The sequence below is a fragment of the Trichosurus vulpecula genome, chromosome 7, assembly GCF_011100635.1.
Source record: "Trichosurus vulpecula isolate mTriVul1 chromosome 7, mTriVul1.pri, whole genome shotgun sequence".
Classification (NCBI taxonomy): Eukaryota; Metazoa; Chordata; class Mammalia; order Diprotodontia; family Phalangeridae; genus Trichosurus; species Trichosurus vulpecula.
In genome coordinates this window covers 156,031,692-156,051,508 of record NC_050579.1, presented here as the reverse complement: position 1 = coordinate 156,051,508, position 19,817 = coordinate 156,031,692, and the positions used below count along the sequence as shown (strand labels likewise).

General features: G+C 36.5%; 1 protein-coding gene across 5 annotated transcripts in view; it reads right to left on the bottom strand.

Moving 5' to 3' along the window:
• The window catches only part of CDK19 (cyclin dependent kinase 19), a 238,178-nt gene that overhangs the window by 40,281 nt on the left and 178,080 nt on the right, over window positions 1-19,817 (bottom strand). For all 5 annotated transcript variants that reach the window (XM_036766306.1, XM_036766309.1, XM_036766310.1 and 2 more), the window contains 2 exons: window positions 12,495-12,552; window positions 7,429-7,560 (listed from right to left, as the gene is read on the bottom strand). In XM_036766306.1, coding sequence (XP_036622201.1) covers window positions 7,429-7,560; window positions 12,495-12,552 — 190 coding nt within the window. The remainder of the gene's footprint in view (window positions 1-7,428; window positions 7,561-12,494; window positions 12,553-19,817) is intronic.

Here is a 19,817-nt window from a genome sequence, read left to right as displayed (position 1 = left end):
GATCTAGCAGCTTCTATATTAAGGGATTGAAGGACTTGGAATATTATATTCTAGAGGTCAAAGGAGCTAGGATTAAAACCAAGAATCACCTACCCAGCAAAACTGAGTATAATGCTCCAAGGAAAAATATGGACTTTCAAGCTTTCTCCATGGAAAGACCACTACTGAATAGAAAATTTGACTGTCAAATACAAGAATCATGAAAAGGTAAAAAGGAAAGAGAAATTATAAGGGACTTACTAAAGCCGAACTGTTTTGGTTACATTCCTACATGGAAAGATGATATTTGTAACTCATGAAATCTTTCTAAGTATAAGGGTAGTAGAAGGGAATATACATGTATGTGTATATATATATATATATATATATATAGACAAAGGACACAGAGTGAGCTGAATATGAAGGGATGAGAACAAAAAATAAATAAATAAATAAATACAATTAAGGGGTGAGAGAGAAATATATTGGGAGGAGAAAAGGAGAGATAGAATGGTATAAATCATCTCACATAAAAGTGGCAAGAAAAAGCAGTTCTATTGGAAGGGAAGAGGGGGCAGGTGAAAGGGAAAGAATGAAGCTTGCTGTCATCAGACTTAAGGAGGGAATAACATACACATTCAATTGGGTATCTTACCCCACAGGAAAGTAGGGGGGAAGGGGATAAGAGGGAGGGAATAAAAAAAGGGAGGGCAGAGCAGGGAAGGAGGTAATCAAAAGCAAACACTTTTTTTAAAAAATGTACTTAATATATTTAGTTTTCAGCATTGATTTTCACAAAAGTTCGAATTACAACTTTTTTCCCCATTTCTACCCTTCCCCCACTCCAAGATGATGTATATTCTGGTTGTCCCGTTCCCCAGTCAGTCCTCCCATCTGTCACCCCACTCCCCTCCCATCCCCCTTTCCATTCTTCTCTTGTAGGGCAAGATAAATTTCTATGCCCCATTGCCTGTGTATCTTATATCCTAGTTGCATGCAAAAACTTTTTTTCGTTGTTGTTGTTTTTGAACATCTGTTTTTAAAACTTTGAGTTCCAAATTCTCTCCCCTCTTCCCTCCCTACCCACCCTCCCTAAGAAGGCAAGCCATTCAACATGGGCCACATGTGTATCATTATGTAAACCCCTTCCACAATACTCATCTTGTGAAAGATTAACTATGTTTTGCTCCTTCCTAACCTATCCCCCTTTATTGAATTTTCTCCCTTGACCCTGTCCCTTTTCGGAAGTGTCTGTTTTTGATTACCTCCTCCCCCATCTGCCCTCCCTTCTATCACCCCCCCTTTTTTATCTTCTTCCTCCTTCTTTCCTGTGGGGTAAGATACCCAATTGAGTGTGTATGGTATTCCCTTCTCAGGTCAAATCCAATCAGAGCAAGATTTACTCACTCCCCCCTCACCTGCCCCCTCTTCCCTTCCCATAGAACCGCTTTTTCTTGCCACTTTTATGCGAGATCATTTACCCCATTCTATCTCTCCCTTTCTCCCTCTCTCAATATATTCCTCTCTTATCCCTTAAATTGATTTTATTTTTTTAGATATCTTCCCTTCATATTCAACTCACCCTGTGCCCTTTGTGTATGTGTGTGTGTGTATATGTACACACACACACACACACACACATATATATACACATACATAGACACACACATATGTATATATAAAGCAAACGCTTTTGAAAAAGGCCAGGGTCAAAGGGATAAAATTGAATAAAGAGGGACAGGATAGGATGGAGGGAAATATAGTTAGTCTTTCACAACATGACTGTTACGGAAGTGTTTTGCATAATGATACATGTGTAGCCTATGTTGAATTGCTTGCCTTCTCAAGGAGTGTGGGTGGGGAGGGAAGAAAGGAGAGAATTTGGAACTCAAAGTTCTAAAAACAAACGCTCAAAAAAAAAGTTGTTTTTACATGCAACTGGGAAATAAGATATATTGGCAATGGGGTATAGAAATCTATCTTGCCCTACAAGAAAGTAAGGGGAAAGGGGATGTGGGGTGGGGTGAGTGGAGTGACAGAAGGGAGGGCTGACTGGGGAATGGAGCAGTCAGAGGGCAGAAATGAGGAGAAAATTTGTAACCCAAAATCTTGTGGAAATCAATGTTGAAAACTAAAAATATTAAACAAAAAAATCAATGGGAGCAACTAGGTGACAGGTATAAGTGGCAGGGGAGAAAAGAAAGTCCCTAAATGAAACAGATTTGGGTTTTTAAATATCAAGGGCCTCCCTGAAAGTCAATAACAGTCCCCTGCAAATTACAAAAAAAAACAAAAAACAAAAATAAACTGCATATCTCTTTCAGACATTCCCTCCCTTCTTTCTATGGCCAAATACGAACTATCTGAGATTTAAGCAATTTGTTGGATCTTCCTCATGCCTATTTAGAGTGAGTACACCATATCGCTTTGTCCTGGGCTCTCTTCTCTTTTCCCTCTATATTACTTAACTTGCTGATTTCATCCATTCTCATGGATTCAGTTATCATCTTTATGCTAAGGATTCTCTAATCTACTTATCCAGCCCTAACCTCTCTGCAGATCTCCAGACTCTCCTCTCCAACTGGCTATTTGACATCTCAAACTGGATGACCTGTAGACATCTTAAACTTAGTATGTCCAAAACAGAACTCATTACCTTAAAAACAAACAAACAAACAAAAAAAACCCTCCACCCTTCCAAATGTCCCTATTACTGTCAATGGCATCACTTTCCTCTCAATACCCTAGGCTCACAACCTAGGTGTAACCTTCAACTCCTCAGCACTTCTCATGCCTCCAAATGCAATCTGTTGCCAAGGCCTGTCAACTTCACTTTTGCAACGTTGCTCAAACATACCCACTTTTCTCATCTTCACAGACTTTTATCTCCTCACACCTAGACTACTGCAATGGTCTGCTGGTTGGTCCACCTGCCACAAGTATCTCTCCATTCTAGTCCATCCTTCACTTAACCAAAGTGATTTTCCTATAGTGTAGGTGTGACCATGTCACCATCCCCTCTCCCCACAACAAACAACACTGGCTATTCTAACATTTCCAGGATGAAATACAAAATCCTCTGTTGGGTATTCAAAATCCTTCATAACCTCCCCCTCCCCTCCCCAAACCTTTCCAATCTTCTTACATTTTACACCACCCCACTCCTATGCCTAAGTACTCTTCAATCCAGTGACATTGAAGTCCTTGTTGCTCCTAGAACGAGACATCCCATCTCTTGGCTTCGGGCATTTCTACTTGCTGTCCCCCCATGCCTAAAATGTTCTCCCTTCTCATCTCCATCTCTTAGCTTCCCCGGGCTTCCTTCAAGTCCTAGCTAAAATCTTGCCTTCTACAGGAAGCCTTTCCCAATCCTTAAGAGGAATCTGGTGTCTTCCCTCTACTGATTATTTCCTATTTACATACATTTGTTTGCATGATGTCTCCCCTATCACATTATAAGTTCTTTGAGGGCAGAGACTACTTTTTGCCTCTTTTTTTTATCCCCAGCACTTAGCACAGTAAATGCTTACTAAGTGATTGTATATTCTACCCAAATTATTCTATTAGCTATTCTCTCAATTTTATACTCCATTTCTGATTTCTACACATATATATAAAGCCGTAAGTCCTACACTTGGAATGGGGTTATGACTTCTTTTCTCTACTTTTTCAAATTCTTACTTTTCTTTAAGGTTCAGCTCATGTGTCAACTCCTCTGTAAGGACTTGCATGTTCTTTGTGTTCTCTTCCCTCCTCAAATTAACTTTTATTTACTTATGTACGTGTGTGACAAATTCATCTTTGCAGATAGGAAATATTTTGTCTTTGTGTCCCAAATGCCAAGTACAGTATACCTTGCATGTTATAGGCACCTAAAAAATTTTTGTTGTGTGTACTTTGTGGATCTAAAACTAAAGGTCACTGGATAAGTTTCAATTAAAAAGATATTCTTTCGGATGTGCATTGTCCAAGGTATATGGGCCAGATCTAGATTCTTCACAGTGTGGCAATGCAATAAATATGGACCAAACTCACTGATTACTTTGCTTCTCCATTCATGCCTCTCCACTACCTTTGTGCCCTTGGGGGCTATGCCTACATAAATGTTTAGAAAACATCCTCACTCATATTATGTACTAGGACTTAAGACTAAAGGTGCTCCTGCAAATTATTCATCTCTATCTTCATAATGTAAGGACCTCAATGATGAACATATGTATGCCAAGGGCCAATCAAGCTAAGTTCTAAGAGGCCTATCATGAGATTGGTTCTTAAGGTAATTTTTGTACTGACATTGACAAAATAATAGGCAATTTTAACTTGATAATATAAGTTGGACCAGAATATGTTTTTCCTCAACTACTTCAAAGGATTCCTGATTTTATCAACATAATTATTTCTTCCATAGAGCTGGATCAAAAGCTCTCTTGTTGGTTTTTTGTTTGTTTGTTTGGGGGGGGGGAAAGGCAGGGCAATTGGGGCTAAGTGACTTGCCCAAGGTCACACAGCTAGTAAGTGTGTCAAGTGTCTGAGGCTGGATTTGAACTCAGGTCCTCCTGACTCCAGGGCTGGTCCTCTACTCACTGTGCCACCTAGCTGCCCCAAAAGCTCTCTTAAACTATCCTTCAGGAGCTGATGTGTCCCTCACAGAAAATCCATTACTTGGTAGCCAACACTTTATTTGATGAGTCTCTATTAACTATGTTGGTCCATTAGCCAGGCAACAGTCAATCTCAAAGCCTTTCTATCTTGGCAGCATCTGATGTAACTTGAGTTAGTATTATACATTAAGTACAAGGAACCACCAAAATTTAGAAATCTAACACCACAGTCCTAGAGGTGGAAATGAATGAATGAAAAAGCATTCATCAAGGGCTAACCATATGCCAAGCACTGTGCTGGTGCCACGAATGCAAATTGAAAAGTGAGATAGTTCTACTTTCAAAGAGCTTATATTCGAATATGAAAGAAAAAACACATCGGGGACCAGAGACTAGAGAAGGGAATTTTGGTTGAAGGAGTCACAGAGATGATGAGATGATCCACCGGGAATACAACTGACATCCTCTTTTCAGAAGTAAGGGTAGTACTGATAACAAAGGCATGATGAGTAGGTAGATTAGTCCAAATGCACATAAAGGAGATTTGTGCTCAACACGACAAGACTGTAAAGGCTTTGAAGAATCAATTTTCAAGATGACTGAAGGAGAAGACTCCTAAGACTGGGGGAGGAAATTTTGGGCATCATTATTATCATTATTAGTACTAATAAGTGACAAATTAATAAAGGAACACCAGTAACTGTTCATCTACATGCTTAATCTACCATATAAAAATGTTTATGAGAATGACCTACACACACACACACACACACACACACACACACCCCTCCACCTACCTATCTACCAACTGGCCTCAATTCAAAATTTAACATTGTTCTGAGCAGAAAGAGAGTGGACTTGAAAATGTTAACCTAAAATAGTTTTAGATAATAAAAGACTTATAAAAATCTTGTAGCTAAATGTGTGCTCAGAAATACAAAGAATAGGAGATGTTTTGAATGATACTTTTAAAAAATAGTAAATATTTATCTTAAATAAATATGATCAAGAGAAAAGAAATTAATCCATTGGCCATGTCTGAAAATGTATGTTTCATTCTGTGCCTCAAGTCCATCACCTCTCTATCAAAAGGCAGGAAGCATGCCTCATTAACTGGCTGCTGAAGTCATAATGGATCACTGCATTGATGAGCTCCCAAGTCTTTCAAAGTACTTTTATATGTATGGGTCCTCTCCTATTTTTTACTTTTTTGGGGTATATGGCAATTAGTGGTAACACTATGTCAAAGGTATACACAATTGAGCGACTTTTTGGTTACATTTCCAAATTATTTTACATAACAGTTGGATCAATACAAAGCACCAACAGCATATTAATGGGGCTGTCTTCCTGCACTTCATCCCCAAAATTTCTGTTTTCATATCGCTATTGATAGCTTGTGGTTTTTCTTTTGAAAACTTCCAGATCATATCATATTTTAACATTGATTCACTGACGAAGTATTTGGATTTTCAAAGTTAATACTCTTGTGGGCATTCCAGATTATATAAAGAATTTCTGTATTTTTCTACGTATATTTCCAATAATCTAGATATAACTGCCATCACTTGGACAGTATTACTTACATTATAGGCTTGTGACTGAAACATCTAGATTTCCCACTGGCAGGGTAAACATAATTACCACTCAATTATGCTTTTAATGAAGTCTTTATACATACATACAAACATACAAAAGTTTAGTACTGATGTAGGTTTCTATTATAAATGTGTTGTAGTAGAAAGGACACAGAACTTGGGATCAGAAATCCAGGTTCTAGTTCTGGTTCAGCCATTAACTACTTATTATGACATTGGATACTGTTCTTTACGTATGTCCCTGGACTATATTTCCATATCCGTAAAATGAAAAGACTAAAACAGATTCGATCTAAGGCCAATTATAAAATGCAAATTTATATCAAGATTTAAATAAATACAAATACTTGGGCATAGTTAGGTACCTTATTCTTATAAGGTATCTCATTCCTATTACGGTGACAGATCCTTAACTATCCAAAGGCTTTAACGGAATGAATTTACTCTGAATCTCTTAGTTCAGACCCCTTTACAAGCCTGAATTTTCAATGCTTATGCAGGTCTCTAGAACCTTCAGCAGTTTCACCAAGTTATCAGAATTGAAGGGCTTCTTTTGCAACATATTTCAGCTCTCATAATAAGCTTTTGTTTTGCTTAATTTTTTTTTGTCACAGGGCCCCACACTCAGTCATCAATTCTCAGCACTCTGATGATAAGATTGTCTATAGGAAGTGCTTTGCAAATCTCAAAGGCAAAAAAAGCACCAGGCAAATGTCAGCTATTAAAATTATTATTACTTCCTAAGTAGTGTCTCCCTGTCTCCTGCTTTGAGAGAAAATATACTTTTGATCTACTGAAACATAGATACTAAAAAAAAAATTATAGTGATGCAATCCCTCCCCTGGTTAGTAATGTGATTGTCTTTTTCCCAACATTAAAATTCCTCTATTACCAGTTATTGGCTTCTTCTTTCTTTTGTTTTTGAGGGAAACTGTTCTAATCTTCTCCTCTACCCACATAATCGACAGCCTGACTAGATTTTGTACAAAATAAAATTTGCACTCAATCATTTCCATAGCAACAGGATCACATATCTTTGCTAAATGAAAGAGATTTCTTTCTGTTAAAGGGACCATATCCTGTTTCCAGGTACAAAGTCTAAGCTTACCAAATCAAACCTTTTGAAAAGACATGAAATAATATAACAAGTTTTCAAAAGTGATAGCTTAGTCTGCTAAAACCACTTCATAATATTAAAATCTTTATGATAGAATATTGTCAAAGTGGTAAATTATTTTAAGCTAACTTACCAATGGCCTTTGTATAATGTCTTGCACCAAGCAATAGTTCTGGAGCTCGATACCAAAATGTCACTACTACTGGATCCAAGTCTGCTAAAGGTTTTAAGGGAGAATTGAATAATCTGGCAAAACCCATGTCAGCTAAAAAATAAAAAAAAAGAATTAACTTAATACACTATACAAAACAAAATACTACTTTTCAGCATTTTCCTATTCTTAAAATAATATTACTGTGTCTTATAAATCTTAAAAGTTATGATGCCTAGAAGTCTAAGCTTCCTAAACCACAAAATGGGCCCTAAGAACATCTGTATGTGTGTGTTTACATACACCATTTCACTTAACAAATAATTATTCATGAATAATTACTGAGTTAATTGCATGTATTCTGATGAACAGGGATTATGAAGGATACTAAAAATGTAGAGACTACCCTCTACTCATTCCATAATAGATCACTGGAGATTATCAGAAAGAGTTATATCTTCTCATAAGACAAATACAATTAACAGCTACGTCTTCACTAAGGACTCGCCATCAAATGAGTTACAGATATAACCAAGAAATTATAACTATATGGCTCAGTTTGAATTTAAAATGAGAAAATCGTGTTGCAAGTTCTAGAAAATAGATATAAACAACAAAGATTACGTGAGGAACCATCAAGCATGGACAGCTACACAGCATCACAAATCTGCTCTAAAATCAAGCATTAAATATTTAACTAATAATGTTTTTCTTCTTAGAATTTAGAAGAGATTTGTAGAGATGGCCCAACTTTCTTAAAAAGCTATGCAAATTAAGTTTGAGCTGATGTTTTCTCTCAATAAATTTTCCAATCACAGAGACAAAATCATTTCACTGATATGCTTTAAGTACAGTGGCAGGTGTTTAAGAAATATTTATTGTTATTGATATGATATTCCTTCCACTAAGCAGTTTTGTTGTTTTTTAAAATAAAAATCTAAACTAACATTACTTCCTTTACCTTCTCCTGACTCCTACTTATTCAAAATGTTTCCATCTTTCAATTAAGAAATTTAAACTAGATATGCTCTAGGTCTATTCCATTTCAAAATCATATAAACTTGTAATTATTTGGTATACCAAACCACAGAAAAATGAAAGAAAAAAAGTTATTTTACTTGGTACTTTGTTGACAGTTATCAGAGTATTTTACTTTTAGAGAGCTATAGAAACAATTTCCACATTATTATAAAGCTTTACCTTATTTATGAATCCTTAATTACATTCAAGGATTGGTTTTTGATGAAATACAAAGTAGAATATAAGCCTCTTGAGAACAAGGGGGCTCTTTCTTATTTATCAATGTACCCTAGCACCTAACAGAGAAAGCCCAGCATAGTGTTTTATAAATAAGTACTGAATTGAATTGAATTAAACTATCACATCACTCTGAAATTCTTAATAATAAGGATGGGCCAGGGTGAATGGTTTCTACTGAAGAGTAATGTGAAATTAAACTGGATAAATAGGGTAGAGTGAAACTGGTACACTGTGAAAGACATATTAAGGGATTTGAACTTCATCCTATGAGTATGAATAGATCATGATGTACTGGAAATGACAATGGACTAAGGGTGAGAAAACCTAGGAGCTAGCTCTCTTCCATCTCCAAAATTTTTTAATTTCTAATAAGGAACAATTAGAGGTTTTTGACCAGGAGAATAACAGGATGAAATCAACACTTGGAAAATAAAGTCAAAAAGACCACTCAGGTGGCTATTATTAATCTGAATAATTTATTTCTTTTCCTACAGACCTTACCTGAAATCCCGGCATTCTCCCTGTCCTCAAATTATCGTATGTTTACATACTGTATTCTCCAGTACAATATGAGTTCCTTGAGGTCACAGGCTAGTTGGCTTTTGCCCGCTGTCAGTAAACAAGTTAAGAAGGACTTAATATATGTCAGGCACTATGCTAAGCACTGGGGCTACAAAGAAAGGTAAGAATACAGTCTCTGCCCACAAGGAGCAACATTCTAGTTGGGAAGATGACATGAAAACAAGTAGACAAAACAAAATCTATACAGTCAAAGTAGAAAGTAATCTCAGAGGGAAGGCATTAACAGATTAAGAAACCTGAAAAGGCCTCTTGTAAAAGGTGGAATTTGAGGTAAATTTTGAAAAGAAGTCCAGGAAGCCAGAGGCAGAAGTGAAGAGTGAGGGTATTCTAGCCACAGAGAAGGGCAAATACAAAGATACTAAAGAAAGGGTGGGCAGCTAGTAAGGAACAGCAAGTAGTCTAATGCTGCTATATTATAGAGTATGTGGAGAGAAGTAAAGTACAAGAAGCCTGGAGGGTAGGAAGGGGTCAGGTTTTGAAGTACTTTAAATGCCAAGTAGAAGATTTTATATTTTATCCTGAAGGTAGTAAGAAGCCACTGGAATTTACTAAGTAAGAGGGTGACATGATCAGATCTGTGCTTAAACAAGATGACTTTGACAGTAAGTAGAAGATGGATTGGAGTGGAAAGATTTGGAACAGGGAGGGCAGAAGGCAATGATTAAAAAAGCAATAATCCAGATGTGGTGATGAGGCCCTACTGGGTAGTAGCTGAGTGAAGAAAGAAGGAGACACATGTAAAAGTTGTTGTGAAGGTAAAAATGATAAGACTAAGCAAGAGATTCGATGTGTGGGGTGAGTGTAAGTGAGAAATCAAGGGTGACATTAAGGTTACAATCAAGGTGACTGAAAGGATGAATACTGGATAAAGGACTGGCCTGGGAGTCAGGAACACCTGGGGACAAGTCCTGCCTCTGACACATACTGGCATTGTGGACCTAGCAAGTCACTTAACCTCTCAGTTTCCTAGGCAATTATCTAAGATGAAAATGTACACTAGTGAGTGGAATTTCCTCAGCCTGGAGCTCCCTATACCAATGAAATCATGGATCCAGTTTTTATCTCCACTCTTATCTCTAGCATATAGTGCAGTGCCTTGCAGACAGCAGGCTCTTAATAAATATCTGTTGAACTGATTCAAAACTTGTGGTAATAAGAACCTGGAAAACAGTTATAAGTAGTAATAAAAAGGAAAGAGATTTAAAAAGAAAAATCACCAGGATTTGGTGAATGGTTGCCTCTGTAAGGACAAAAAGTAAAAAAGTCAAAGATGATGCTTAGGTTTGGGGGTGAATAGGAGAATTACAGTGCTACTGACAGAAATAGGTAAGCATTCTAATTAGTTTTGGACGTAATGGATTTGAAGCAATGGGAGGAAATTCAAGTTGAAATGTTTAACTAAATATGGAACTTGAGTGAAAAAACAGGTTGGTAAATAGAGACAGTGATGGATTAATTTTCTGACTCAACAAACAGAAAGAGGAAGTGATGGCTAAGAACTAAAAGCCTTTGCCAACTTCCAGTTAAGATACAGGGGAAGAAACAAAGAAGGAACTATAAGAGAAAAAAACCAAGATTCGGGGGCATCACATAAGTCATAAAGGAGTTTCAATAGGTTAGAGCAAGTGGTTAACACTAGCTACAAAATGTAAATGCTACAAAATCAGAAAGAAAAATTACTGAATATAAGTAATTTGATAATGGAGAGTTAAAAAAGAATGCATAATAAAGAAACTAGAGGGAGTGAGCATGCACCATACTCAAAGAGTCAAGGAGGAAGAGGAAATATGAAAAGAAGCTTGAGTACAGCAAGGTCAAGCAAAGGTAAGAGATCCGTATATATATGAAATAGAGTATTCAAAGAAGGAGGAAGTAAAGATGCTTGAATGAAAGATGATATGTGTGGAAACAAAATACAAGTCAGGAAAGGATGAGTCCCATGTAAAAAAGTTAGCCTTTAAGGGTTACTCGTCCCTTATGACTCATTCAAAGATAGACTTAATTTGAGATGAAGAGCTAAGTACGTGGGCTAGATCATCCACCAAGTTTGATGTGATGCAGCTGAGGAGTAAGAATTTAGGACTTAAGGAGAATGAGAAAGGAGAACATCTAGGATCCAACTTTCTTTAGTTTCATACACACATTTACAAAGCACTTGGCAGAAGGTTGGAGGGAAAGGGAACAAGCATTAATTAAGTTCCTACCATGTATCAGGAACTGTGCTAAAATATTATCTCATTTTATCCTCACAACAACCCTGGAAGTTGGATGTTCTTATTACTTCCATTTTACAACTGAGGAAACTGAGGCAGACAGAGGTTAAGTGATTTGTCCATCTAGTAAGTGACAGGCTGAATATGAACTCAGAACTTCTTGACTCCAGTCTCAGGACTCTATCCACTGCACTGCCTAGCAGCTACTGTTAACTTAAATTCTAAGTAAGATTAAAAAGTTTATGACAATTATTTTACAGATGAGGAAACTGAGACCCAGAAAGGTTGATTCATCCAAGGTCACACAGGTGGTAAAGTGGCAGAGATAACATTTGAACTGAGATCTTGGATTAAAGTCTGAATTCTTTCCTCTGCACTGAGTGGTCTTCTATCTCTCACTAATCCTGTACAGGGATTTAATAGATAAAATTACATATAATTATAAATTTCTGGGGTATTCTAGAGATCAGCAGTGGCAGGTATATGATAAACATAAAGGTTTATGACATGGTACATAATAGGAATTAAATGTGCATGGCTCTGTGTTAGGTGCGAAAGAGTAATTATGTTGAGTGAGGTACTATTAGTAGTGCTGGGTCTAAGAAATTATGGTTAAGTGATTATGTGTATGCATGTTTCTTAAACTGAGGCAGCAGCACACAAAACCAATTTACAGAAGTTATTAAATGAAATTTAATATTTTCTGGGTTAGTAACTTACCAACGAGGCTCTATCTTAGATTCATGGAATCTTCAAGTGAAAAAGATTGTATAAGGTTCATGAAATTTGAGTGAAAAAGAAAAATATTCTAAGAAGAGCATTTTTATAAAAAAATTGATGTCTAGATTTTCCAATATTAAAAATGTTCCCTATTTCTCACAAAATGTGACAAGGAATTAATTTTATAATTGATAACTATTACAAGGAGCTTTATGGTGCTCTGATAAAGCAATGATAGTCACTTTCTAAATTATTTTAACCATGTTTACCTACCTATTTTGACTCTCCCCCTTTCCGGACCTTCTCCCATTACTAGGATATTTGCTGGTTTCTAAAAAAAAAAAAAAAGTAGATTATTCAAACAATTAAATGAATACTTCTGACATGCTCAAAACTACCAAAAATGTCTTCATAACAGGATGGAAATAACAAATCAGTATTTTGTTCAAAATGCCAAACCAATTAGTAAATATTTACTGAGAACGTAATACACAGCATATATCTTTTATATTTATTTCAAATGAATACTATTTTGTCAGTAAGAGTTCTGAAAATAAGATGTATTTTAGAAGCTAGCTTGTTTTATATAAAGTCAATATTTGCTTTCATTTCATATGAAGATACAGAAGAGACACTGACACATAAAATTATTTTATTAAAAGAAATTATTTATCAAAATGTTTATGTAAATCTTTATAGCTAACCATGTTGTACCTAGCCATTTCCTTCATTCAGATAAATAGATACAATACTTTCATTTTTAATACACAGAGAAACTGTACTGGTGGAAAAAGTTCAACAGTTATTTTTAAATACAGATAGTTGACAGTTCTCTTACGCAAGAATGAGAAATACAAAATATTTTCACGCATTTTATAGACTGATTGCATTTTTTTCAAGATTGTTATCCATACAGTGTTAAGAGATATAAAGAAAAACCCTAGCACAGAATGGGAAGGCAAGAATGGATTGTAAGCTATAGTCATCCTGTGTAACTCTTATCCATATCTTTTCATAAATCCTAACTGTGGGTCCATCAAATATGCTAAGGTCTTCCTCTAGATCTCTTAACATTGTGTTGGACAGAATATCTGAACTGTCAACTGGTTACCCTACATGGTCGTCCCATCTGGTATATACCACTTCTGTGCCATTCTTCACTGGCAATGTGCTACAATTTACTCTTATTCATCATTGCCCTTTGTGTGTAATACGTACAACTATTTGAAGGCAAGTATTTCATGACTTGCAGGTACAGAGAATAATTTCATTTGAGTTAAGGAGCATAAATTCACAAAGCCCACTTTATCTAGCCAGCCTGAAGTCACTAACCCATGCACCCGGGCACCCACCCTTGCCATCTTCTGGTCATTTTCTTTGCTTGGTGAAAAAAAACTGCCATCCCCCTTCTTTTAGTTTCCCATGGTTCTAGATATTATAATAAAGTAAATATTATCACTGTTTCTGGAAAATGTTTGTTAATTAACTCCCCTATAGCTTCGCTCATCATTCCTATGATTTTCCAAGGCAAAACACTTTCCCTTCTGGCCATTTCCTTTTTATATTTGTATCACCATCAATTGTCACAGGACTTGGAATAAATGCATTAAAAATACTTTTCATTCATTAATTCACTGAAAGGATGATGACATTTAAAAATGGTCTTTCATTGCCAGGAAAATCTTAAGTACACTATATAATTTCCTAAAGGCAATCCAGTCTACACGCCTCCTTTCTAGGTTCAACTGTCATATTTTTCTAACATACACATACACTGATGAGCCAACTAAGAGCCATTTAGTCAAATGCGTTTCATACTATGCATACTCTGAAGAATGAAACCATTCTGAGGCACATTTTCAGGCATGACCAATATATGAATTTATTTTAACTATACTCATTTGTTACAACAGGGCAATGGAAGAGAGCAGTGATAGTGAAATTTTTTAAAACAAGAAAAAATTGAATATTTTAACACATACAGAATTGAATAACATCAAGTTTATAAAGGAAATGAGACAAACATATACTGAATAGATGTACTTTTAAAAAAACAAGCTGTATAATATAGACTGACAGTGTTCATATGCAATTAATCTTCATTCTTAGTTTTTCTCTGCATAAGGAAATGTTCAAAATTGTTGGTGTTTTCCAGGCTCTTAATGATAAAAAACAGATGACTAAGGGTTCCGCAAAATGATGTTTTTTGTTGCCTTTAGAGATATGACAATGCCGAAGTTGTTAATTCACTGAGTAAAGTTAATAATTCAATGGCTGTCTGTTTAATATATAGATAATATCTGTTGTCACTCCACAGATACCACTCACTTTGTTTTACTAGGATGAAGAGCAAAAAATTTTTAATTAATTATGGAGTACATAGAAAAGGCTCTGTAATACTCTTGGGTTTGATGCAAGTAAAACTTTGCCATTTGAGATGACCATTTGCAGAACTTTGGGCTTGATGCAGGTAAGATTTTGCCATCTGAGAAAATGAGCATTTGCAAAACTTCACCATTAATAGGGAAGTTTCTAAGAAATCCTCCATGACTCTAGGGAACAGGTTAACAACAATCTCCCAGTTTTTACACTGTGGGAATCGAGAACCACACTGACTATCTTGTGACTCAATTTTGGATCTAACTCAGTCCACGTTCTATTCAACTACGAGCCTATTTGAACCAAGCCCTACATGGCTGGGAAGCTAGGTAACTACCTCTATCTGTTGACCAGAAACCCAGTCAGATCCAAAGACTGATGCAAGGAGGTTTCTCATAATTATACATCTCAAGAAACTGGGGTCTTATGTTAAAACTGGCCCCATATTGGCCAGTTATGGTTTCTTTGCTCCTTTGACTGAAAACAGACACTGAAGGGAAGGGGTGGGGAGAGACACATCTTTTTCTGATTTCAAGGAATTAAACCTATTCACTCTCCCTCTCTCTTATCTTTCCTCCAATTAAAAATGAGAATATCTCATATTAGATCCTGGAAATTAACCTGTCAATTGTATGCTTTTAAAGAACAAAAATCTGTCTCTCTCTACATTCAGAACTCAGTGCTAAGCTGAGGAGATCTGGTCCTGATTTGTTATATTATTGGCATGCACCGCTTAGTGAATCAATATGCTTACAAAGAAGCTTGGACCTTTGCTTCTTCAGGTATTTCATATTTCTTTTTTTTAAAATAAATGAAAAAGCATTTATTAAGCATTTACTATGTACCAGACACGTTTCTAAGCACTAGTGATACAAATAGAAAAAATTTAGGCAATTCCATCCCCTAAAGAACTTTCATCCTAATTGAAGTAGATAACACATACTGGAAAGTGGTGAGCAGTACAGAATGTTTTGGCAAAAACGTCACAGGATTAGTGAACAGATCACAGAGCAATTGAGTGACACGTCCTTTTCCTGGAATAGTAGTGTTAATTTGACTTTTTTTATTTATTTAATATTTTTAGTTTTCAGCATCGATTTTCGCAACAGTTTGAATTACAAATTTTCTCCCCATTTCTACCCTGCCCCCCAATTCAAGATGGCATATATTCTGATTGCCTCATTCCCCAATCAGCCCTCCCTTCTGTCAACCCACTACCCCCATACCCTTTTTTCTTACTTTCTTGTAGGGCAAGATAGATTTCTATGCCCCATCTTATTTCCTAGTTGCAGGCAAAAACTTTTTTTTAACAACTGCTTTTAAAACTTCAAGTTCCAAATTCTCTCCCCTCTTCCGTCCCCATCCACCCTCCCTAAGAAGGCAAGCAATTCAACATAGGTCACACGCGTATCATTATGTAAAACCCTTCCACAATACTCATGTTGTGAAAGACTAACTATATTTTGCTCCTTCCTATCCTATCCCCCTTTATCGAATTTTCTCCCTTGACCCTGTCCATTTTCGAAAGCGTTTGCTTTTGATTACCTCTTCCCCCATCTGCCCTCCCTTCTATTGTTCCCCCCGTTTTGATCTCCTTCCTCCTCCTTTCCTGTGGGGTAAGATACCCAATTGAGTGTGCTTGGAAATCCCTCCTCAGGTCAAATCTTATAAGAGCAAGATTCACTCATTCCCTCTTACCTGCCCCCTCTTTCCTTCCTACAGAACTGCTTTTTCTTCTGTCTCACCCTTTCTCAATATATTTCTCTGTCATCCCTAAATTTGATTTTATTTTTTTAGGTATCATCCATTTTTTTTAGGTATCATCCCTTCATATTCAGTTCACCCTGTGCCCTCTACCTATCTATATCTACATATATATATACATACATACATATATATATATATACATACATACATATATATATATATACACACACACACACATTATATATATTCCTTTCAGCTACCCTAATACTGAGGTCTCATGGATTATACAAATCATCTTTCCATGTAGGAATATAAACAAGACAGTTCAACTTTAGTAAGTCCCTTATGATTTCTCTTTCTTGTTTACCTTTTCATGCTTCTCTTGATTCTTGTGTTTAAAAGTCAGATTTTCTATTCACCTCTGGTCCTTTTGCTGAGAAAATCCATATTTTGCCTTGGAGCATGATACTCAGTTTTGCTGGGTAGGTGATTCTTGGTTTTAATCCTAGCTCCTTTGACCTCTGGAATATCATATTCCAAGCCCTTTTATTCCTTAATGTAGAAGCTGCTAGATCTTGTATTATCCTGATTGTGTTTCCACAATACTCAAATTGTTTCTTTCTGGCTGCTTGCAGTATTTTCTCCTTGATCTCGGAGCTCTTGGCAACAATATTCCTAGGAGATTTCTTTTTGGGATCTTTTTCAGGAGGCGATCGGTGGATTCTCTCAATTTCTATTTTACCCTCTAGTTCTAGAATATCAGGGCAGTTCTCCTTGATAATTTCTTTAAAGACTGTGTCTAGGCTCTTCTTTTGATCATGGCTTTCAGGTAGTCCAATAATTTTTAAATTATCTCTCCTGGATCTATTTTCCAGGTCAGTGGTTTTTCCAATGAGATATTTCACACTGTCTTCCATTTTTTTCATTCCTTTGGTTCTGTTTTATAATATCTTGATTTCTCATCAAGTCACTAGCTTCCACTTGCCCCAATATAATTTTTAAGGTAGTATTTTCTTCAGTGGTCTTTTGGACCTCCTTTTCCATTTGGCTAGTTCTGCCTTTCAAGGCATTCTTCTACTCATTGGCTTTTTGGAGTTCTTTTGCCATTTGAGTTAGTCTGTTTTTTAAGGTGTTGTTTTCTTCAGTATATTTTTCTTTAGTATTTTTGGGGGTTTCCTTTAGTAAGTCACTGACTTGTTTTTCATGGTTTTCTCATATCACTCTCATTTCTCTTCCCAATTTTTCCTCTACTTCTCTAACTTGCTTTTCCAAATCCTTTTTGAGCTCTTCCATGGCCTGAGACCAGTTCATGTTTTTCTTGGAGGCTTTTGATGTAGGCTCTTTGACTTTGTTGACTTCTTTAGGCTGTATGTTTTGGTCTTCTTTGTCACCAAAGAAAGATTCCAAAGTCTGAGTCTGAATCTAAGTCCATTTTCCCATCATGGCCATGTTCCCAGCCACCTACTTGACCCTTGAGTTTTTCATCAGGGTATGACTGCTTGTAGAGAGTACTTTGTCCCAAGCTTGAGGGGCTGCGCTGTTGTTTTTAGAACTTTTTCTACACAGCAAGCTCTGCCACACTAGTGTTCCTCCTCCCCCAAGTACTGCCAACCCAAACCAGACTCAGATCTAAGCAGGCTCTGCACTCCTGCTCTGATCTGCCACTTAATTCCTCCCACCAGGTGGGCCTGGGGCCAGAAGCAACTACAGCTGTAGCTCTGTCCTCACAGCTGCACCACCTCTGCTGCCCCTGGGGTGTTGGCCAAAGTGTGAACTCCTTTCACTCTGTCCCCTGAAGTTTTTCCCCACTAATCTTCTCTGCTGTCTTTGGTGTTTGTGGGTTGAGAAGTCTGGTAACTGCCACAGCTCACTGATTCAGGGCGCTAGGACCTGTTCCACCCAGTTCCCAGTCTGGTTGGTCCGGGTGCAGCCCACGCTGGGCTCTGCTCTGCTCCACTCCCAGCTCCGTGTGCAATAGACCTTACCCAGCGACCATCCAGGCTGTCTTGGGCTGGAGCCATGCTTCCCTCCACTATTCCATGGGTTCTGCAGTTCTAGAATTTGTTCAGAGCCATTTTTATCAGTGCTTGGAGGGTCCTGGGGGAGAGCCCTAGGCAAGTCCCTGCTTTCCGGCTGCCATCTTGGCTCCGCCTCCAGTTATTTCATATTTCAACCATCACAACACCTTGCATGACACTACTATTTGAAGGTGGGGATCATTCTACAATATTACCTTTCTAGTCACTTCTACTCTAGAAGGTGGTATAAGTGATATGTTTGAGGAAAAGTCTTCAAAACTTCATTTTGTTCTACCCAATTTTTAAATCAACAAACAATAGTCACGGTGGAATCTTATATTGTTTAAACTTCTCAGTCAGTGGTAGGCTTGTAAAGATGAGAACTAGGTACAATTTAACCAGTATGAGGTGCTATCTCAAAGTTGTTAAGGCTAAACATTTTTTCCTAGTTGATCCTTAATACTTTGTGTTTCCTCCTTCAAAAACCATCTATTCATTTCCTTTGACCATTTATTTACTGTGGACTGAGTTACCAATCTGATTTTTAATATCTCACTCTATCTTCTACATCAATTTTGTCATTTTTTGGTAAACATTTCCTAAGTCTATTATTTCTATTTCAATTATATTGGCTTGTGCTGTAAAGTTTTAAAATTTTAATGTAGTCAAGCACATTTATTCTATTCCCTCAAATTACTTTCATTTCTCCTCCAAAACTAAGATGAATACTTTAACTCCACTGTCTTCCTTTTTTTGTGTGTGTTCTTTTGTTTTTGTGGTTAAGTATACCATCCAGATGGAATTCTTTTTTAAAAAATATTTGATACCTTTTTTTTTTGTTTTTAACATCATCCCTCCTTCCTTCATAGAAGAACCTATCCCATATTATGAACAAGATAAAAAAAGAAAAATTAGCAAAACCAGTGAATATCAAGTCTGAAAATATGTGCAAGGTGGCCCTCCCAACCTCTGCAAAGAGGCAAGGGTGTCTTCTCATCTCTTCTTCAAGATATGCTTTTTGCAGTTTTAAAAAAAAGTCACTTTTAGTTGGTAGGGGTTGAGAGGGTCGTCATTACTATTTATATTTGTTGTAGTCATTGTGTTTATTATCCAAATGAAATCCAGTGGGGGCATATGGTATACGGTGTAAAGCCAAATTACATTCTATTCAAACTGATAATTTTCCAAAGCACATTTATTAAATAATTCTTTCCTCATTTTCCCCCAAACGTCAAAAACATTTTTTGATTAAATTGATCTATTTTGCCTCTATTTTCTCCTGTTCATTGAAAAGATATGAATTTTCTTTCTTCACACAACTGCGAGAAATATTATTCAATTTTTTCTATTTTAAAATTTTTTCAAATATTTAGATTATTGATCTGCTATTAAAATATATAATGAGCTATGATTCTAATACTATTCTTTATCAGTACTATTTTCCTAACAGTTTTTGTGAAATAATTATTTGTGTCATATAACAGTCTATCAT